Source organism: Linepithema humile, chromosome 6 (assembly GCF_040581485.1).
Source record: "Linepithema humile isolate Giens D197 chromosome 6, Lhum_UNIL_v1.0, whole genome shotgun sequence".
Lineage (NCBI taxonomy): Eukaryota > Metazoa > Arthropoda > Insecta > Hymenoptera > Formicidae > Linepithema > Linepithema humile.
Window position 1 is genome coordinate 4,382,104 of NC_090133.1, and position 6,716 is coordinate 4,388,819.

Genomic DNA, 6,716 nt, shown 5'->3' on the forward strand with positions numbered 1-6,716 from the left:
GCTTAAGACGATTTTGAATATAAGAAGGGACTATGGCCGGTATTCATAGTCCGTTCTTATATTTAAGATTGTCTTAAGCACGGACTTATATTCGCTCTCTTCGTCACACATAGATTGTGTCTGACAAAGAGAGCGAATATAAGTTCGTGCTTAAGACGATCTTGAATATAAGAACGGACTATGAATACCGCCCTATGAATACCGCCCATAGAGGCAAAACATAGGGGAAGATTTCTTTCTTTGTCTGTGCAGGTAGGATGCGCAGTCGCTATTGACAGCGAGCGTGACAGCCATGTGACGGCCGTTAGGCTTCTTCCAATATCCACACGCACTGCACGTCTTCATTTTTTAACATATTTATATATATAGTATAATCAGAGAGAAACCTGAAAGAGGCCACGCTGCCGTTTTCCGTATGACGCTTTCTCTAGGCCGTACGCTAGTGACGCACGTCCATTTTCAGCCGGCTTAGGAACTAAATAGCCACGTCTATTTTCCGCATCGGTCAAAAAGTCACGTCCATTTTCTGAGATGGTTCATGTCCATGTTAATCCACAAACAAAGCTATTTACGTCACGCGTCCTTGCCGTGCGTTAGACTGTTTGATTAACAGCAGCGTACAACAAAGAATCAAGCGTTTTTTAATCGAGTAAGGCGAATCGCTTGAATATTAAAGATCCCATATTCGAGACCTACTTTTTGCAACTTTTTTTTCCTTTTTTTGCATTTTTTTTCAACTGTATATAATCAAATTAATAAATTAAAATAAAGTTTAATAATAAAATAATGTTAAAATAATGTTAATATGAAAATAATATTTAATAAGCTTTTATTGCAGAATTGTAAAATTATTTTTAATTTTTTTATTAACAATAACAAATCAGTTTTTATTAAATAATTATAAAAAATTTTGTATATTAAAAAATGCTTTTTATAATGTTTTTGTAATATTTAGTACATGCCATGTACAATAAAATATACATATTTTTATATAACTAACATATAATCTGAATTAAAAAATGTTTTCTCTTTCTCGATCCTTCAAAAAAAAAAAGTATTAATCGTAAAGAGTGATTCAAATAATAATTTCAATGTAGAAAGAAATTCAGTCTTTTATGCAAATGTAATACAAGTAACGATAGCATCGATCTCATTCTTAATAATGTGCAGTTGCTTAACGAAAAATGGTTGGACTATCACAACGCAGATCAGGTTTCGAGACTGAGTGGTGCCCGATTTTTTTTCAAGTTTATGGTACATCTTATATAGATCACATTTAGATTTGATAATTTAACACAGGCCTCGGAATTATTTCATCTTTTCAGCCGAATCTCGTGGTATACACCTCCTTTCCTCTCTTCACCGCGCGCGCGGCAGCCGCTAGGGCCAGCGCCGCCGAGCGTTAAGAGCGGCGCTATCCGATTAATGTTAAAAAAATTTATTAAAAATATTTTTTTCCTCAATAGCAATAGTACCTCATGGGTGACGTGGAAATCTATTGAAATATTTTTACATAATAAATTTAAAAATAAAAAAAATATTTTTAATAAATTTTTTTAACTTTTAATGATCAAGGACACGGTGTAAGAATATAAGGTGATTTCACGGCAACAAATTTTTGTGATTTTCCTGTCATTGTTCCACATTGAACCGCTAGGTGGCTACGTGTTGAGGGACTTTAAATATATATATATATATATAAATTTTATTAAAATTTTATTGTCCTGCGGAACTTAATTATAAATATTCATTTTCTTAAAGAAACTTAATTTTCTATAAAGACTGGAATACATTATTAATTATTTTTTCTGCAAATTTAACTAAGAATAATTTGTTATAAAAAAATAAAAAAATATTTTGTCAGTAATATATATTTTTATACACAATGTTAAAAGTTTTATTTAAAAAAATTTGTATTATTTAGGACTATAATTATATATAGATGTGCTTTAGAGATTCATCATCTATCCTTTTCTATCCACATCTATCCATATCTTCTATTCTTTTTTACTTGGGATTTTGCACCAACGTGACATCTTGTATGACATGCCTTAACTATGACATCTTGATCACAGATTTTTTGATAGAATACAATGGTCGTGAAATCACCTTATATTCTTACACCGTGATCAAGGAAGAAGAACCCAACATTTATCGGATAGCGCTGCTCCTAACGCTCGGCGGCGCTGGCCCTAGCGGCTGCCGCGCGCGCGGTGAAGAGAGAAAAGGAGGCATATACCACGAGAATCGGCTGAAAAGATGAAATAATTCCGAGGCCTGATTTAACAAGAAATAAGTCAAAGGGCGGTATTCATAGTCCGTTCTTATATTCAAGATCGTCTTAAGAACGAACTTATATTCGCTCTCTTCGTCAGACACAATCTATGTGTGACGAAGAGAGCGAATATAAGTCCGTGCTTAAGACGATTTTAAATATAAGAACGGACTATGAATACCGCCCAAAGAGATTTATGTAGGTTTTTTTACTTTTTTTTTTACTATTTTTTTATTCATAATACATAATGATACATATATCTATTAAGATGATTATATTTAACAGAAATATGAATATATTTAAAGAAGAACACGTGAAATTTATAAATAACTGAAAAAAAGATGTATAAATAATTATTTAGTAATAATAATTAATAGTGGTCTTCCACGCTACACATGAGGTGCCACTAATAGCGCGTTAGATTTTTTTTAAAATGGATCTTCGCCTGTAGCCCTATTATACCACTTTTTATTACATTACCCAGCAAACACTGAATTTAACTGCAACATAACATGAAAGGAACATGTAATGTAACAGATGTTACACGGTATTTATATTACATTAATATAAATTTCTTTTTTAGACGCAATATAATAGCTATTTCATAGCTGTTACATTGCTTGTTAGCTTTTCGTTATTTAAAAATAGAAGTAATATAACATAAATATAACATATTATACAACAAATGTTATATTGATTTTATATTAATGTTATGAAACCTGTCATATAACAATTATTTTAATATTGGTAAAGAAATTTGTATTATAATGTTTCTGCAATAATTTAATTTATTATTTTCAATTACGCGGGATTTATTAGTCATTAGCAGAAACCGGATACGGACTCTAATGTAAATATTTATGTTAACGGTACTAACGGTATACAGCGCGCGCATTGTCTTCTATGCGCGCGATTGGCTCGTACATTTTATTGCGCCGCGTGCATTGCTTGTACGCGCGCAATTGGACCGTGAGAGCTACACGACACTTGCGCACGCGTGCTTTGGTGATTGATATGAAGAAGCATTACAATCATGAGAAGGAATCAATCTCGGCGTTAGCAGGATCATCGGCCATTTTTACACCGTTCAAGAGGACGACTATTGGCATCGAGTCCAATGTATAGAATCCGAGGCCGGACTCGTCACTTCTTTTTATTGGAACTCGGTAATTTGTAATATGAGTACAAAAAATGTGTAATATGAGTACAAAATGTGTTTATAAATTATAGATAACGTTTGCATCGACTCCATGAGCGTAAAAATAAACAGGAGATTAATGGAGAAAAGTTCGGCCAACATACAACTCTTAGAAAAAACTGTAGCCGAGTAAGTGTTTCAGTACTCTTGTGTGTTAAAATTGAAATATAGAATATTGTCAGTGTTTTTGATTTAGCATGAAGGAAGTTGATGTGAATAAGCTGAAGGATGAATACGACAGATTGGTCGAGGGATTGAAAGATGCTCAAATGCAGAGGGAAACCGACGTTATCTTGGCCAATCCAATTTTACCAAATGAAATATTTGAAGGTAAATAAGTCTCTCTTGATTGACAATCTGCATGTGTAAAATTCTGCAATCTAATATTAAATTCTCTTTGCAGAAGTCGTTTGTTAGGTAATATAAGAAACGCCGAACATTTTGTCAGTTTCCTGAAACGATTCGTCGAGTACTTGAAAACTTGCTTGCGCGTTTAACACATCGTGCAAGAATCACCTGCAGCGTTTCTGAGAGACATTCAAACGAAGGTCGCTATTGAACGAAAACCATTGCGGTTTTGCGCTCAAAGATTAGCATCTCTCCTACGCACCATGGAAATAACAGATTTAACGGATTTCTCTTCGGTGGTTCTGGTGACGCATCTCGCGACATTGGTCTCCACGTATACACACGGTTTTACAATTATAGTCGAGCCGTTCGACGACAAAACGCCAACAGTCTTGAATCCAATCTTGCATTTTAGCTGTTTAGATTCTTCTATCGCTATCAAGCCTATATTCGACAGATTCCAATCGGTGATAATCACTTCCGGCACTCTGTCGCCATTGGATATGTATCCCAAAATTCTAAACTTCCATCCAGTTATAATGTCGTTCTTCACAATGACATTGGCCAGACCGTGCCTTCTTCCTATGGTGAGTTAAAAGAGAGACGCGTAATAGTTTAGATACTTTACCAATACTCTTTTTTTTTTTGCGTTTCCATCAGATCGTTGCGAAAGGTAACGATCAAGTGGCCATTTTATCGAAGTATGAGACGCGAGAGGATGTGGCTGTCATAAGAAATTACGATCAGTTATTGGTGGAATTTGCTGCGACGGTGCCCGACGGTTTAGTCTGTTTCTTCACATCGTATTTGTACATGGAATCTGTAGTGGCTGCTTGGTACGTATATATTACACCGAACTTTTATAATGACAATTATCTATCTTCGTTCAAAATCGCAGGTATGATCAAGGGGTTGTGGATCAGCTTCAAAGGCACAAGCTGCTGTTTATCGAAACTCAAGATTCGGCAGAGACCAGTTTGGCTCTGATCAATTATATAAAGGCCTGCGAGAACGGCAGAGGTGCCGTTCTGCTCTCGGTAGCTCGTGGAAAGGTGTCCGAGGGCGTTGACTTCGATCATCACTTGGGCAGAGCTGTACTCATGTTCGGCATACCTTATGTGTACACGCAATCGCGGATCTTGAAGGCACGTTTAGAATATCTGAGAGATCAGTTTCAGGTGAGCGTGATGTAAATAATTCAAACTAATGTTATTTATGTTTGCATATACTTGAATAAATTATTGTTCCGATATTCTCGAAGATTCGGGAGAACGATTTCTTAACTTTCGATGCCATGAGACACGCCGCTCAGTGCGTAGGACGCGCGATCAGAGGCAAGACGGATTACGGTATCATGGTGTTCGCAGATAAGGTAACTCTTTTGAAAATAATCCATCCGTGTTTCTAGAAATGTGTGTTTTTTTAACAAACGATGTTCATCACTGCAGAGATTCTCGAGAACGGACAAACGGAGCAAATATTAAAATAAAAAGATTATTTATATGTGACAAATAACTTTCAAATATAACATTATATTATATATATATATATAAAATATTTTATTTAGTTTTGCTTAGAATTAATTCACGGATCTGTTATTTCTGAGATTTGCATTTTTTACAGGCTAATAACCTAATTTAATTCCTAACCTAATAAGAATGTAATTATTCAATAACAAATCTAATAACAGTTTTATAACAACTATATTGCATGTTATTTGCATGATATATCTATTTTATATAACAGTTACGTGGCATTTTAGTACCGCGTTATATTTATGTGATAGAACTGCAACAAGCCTGTGAGTGGGAAATTACAACTAACAATTGTATTACATGTAACGTACATGTTACATTACATGTTACATTCTGTTTTATTGTTGCAATATAGTTGTTATATATCTATGTTTGCTGGGTTCATTTTGACAATCAGCCTTCTATATACTTGTGTTATAGATTTTCCTATTGGCCGGTCGAAAAAGGAAAAAAAGTACAACAAGCAACTATTTGATCTCGACCGATTCTACGGATCTTTCAAGAGGGGGAAAGTCTTTTGTTGGTAAACTCCAGTCGAATTTTCTGGGAACGCAATTCTCGGTCTACGACAATGGATGCTCGTTGATGAAGGATGATAAACGCGACGAGCGCTATAATAATCCGCGACAAGAATTGGCCACAGTGGTGTACGACACAAATGTTTTAGGTTTTAAGGGACCGTTTAAAACAACAGTCATTATACCAGGTATGACTCCTGATCAGAAACGAGTGGAGATATGCCGCGAGATGAATGTACCTTGCTTCGTACGTATACTTTAAATGTGAAAGTAATACACAAAAATGAAATTAGTAGATAAAATATATTTTAGAACTATGTTGAAGTACCTACGAAAATTTTCTGCAAAACAAAATATATGCTTTCTACTTATTGATTTAAAATTATATAATCACACAAATCACCAATAAAAATTGTTTAACTACGGAATACTATAATTAAAACGGAATACTATTATTAAAATTAAATTAAATTATGTTAAAATTATACGAGTAGCAATCCAGTAGCAAAATGATGAGATATTTACAATAAATATACATAATTTTTTATATAATTTTTCAGAACGCTGGAAATCGAAACATATGGACAGCTTAATAAAGTTACATAATAAGACTATAGTATGGATACACAGTCCTATGTGCTTAACTTCCATGGACGAGTAACTCAGGCATCTGTAAAAAATTTCTAAGTCGTCCATGACACCGATGGTAAGGCGAGATTTAATTTCTTATATAAAAATATATTTATATGATATAATTTCTAAGAAATTGTGTGAATTTGAAATTGTATATAAATTAATAGTGTGGCTAAAATATATATTAATGAGATTTAAATTAATTTCAG

General features: G+C 34.0%; 1 protein-coding gene across 2 annotated transcripts in view; it reads left to right on the forward strand.

Annotated features, from left to right (window-relative positions):
* Positions 1 to 3,265: 3,265 nt before the first annotated feature.
* Positions 3,266 to 6,716, forward strand: part of LOC105671219 (general transcription and DNA repair factor IIH helicase subunit XPD-like) — a 34,308-nt gene continuing 30,857 nt past the window's right edge. The window contains exons 1-9 of one of the 2 annotated variants that reach the window (XR_010890916.1): positions 3,266 to 3,441; positions 3,506 to 3,602; positions 3,670 to 3,803; positions 3,877 to 4,408; positions 4,482 to 4,657; positions 4,720 to 4,999; positions 5,083 to 5,193; positions 5,777 to 6,121; positions 6,435 to 6,580. Coding sequence is in view for 1 of the 2 variants with exons in the window: in XM_067357859.1 (XP_067213960.1) it covers positions 4,085 to 4,408; positions 4,482 to 4,657; positions 4,720 to 4,999; positions 5,083 to 5,193; positions 5,777 to 6,062; positions 6,435 to 6,535 (1,278 nt within the window). In the remaining variant the exon portion in view is untranslated. The remainder of the gene's footprint in view (positions 3,442 to 3,505; positions 3,603 to 3,669; positions 3,804 to 3,876; positions 4,409 to 4,481; positions 4,658 to 4,719; positions 5,000 to 5,082; positions 5,194 to 5,776; positions 6,122 to 6,434; positions 6,581 to 6,716) is intronic. The other variant, XM_067357859.1, reaches the window with a different exon arrangement.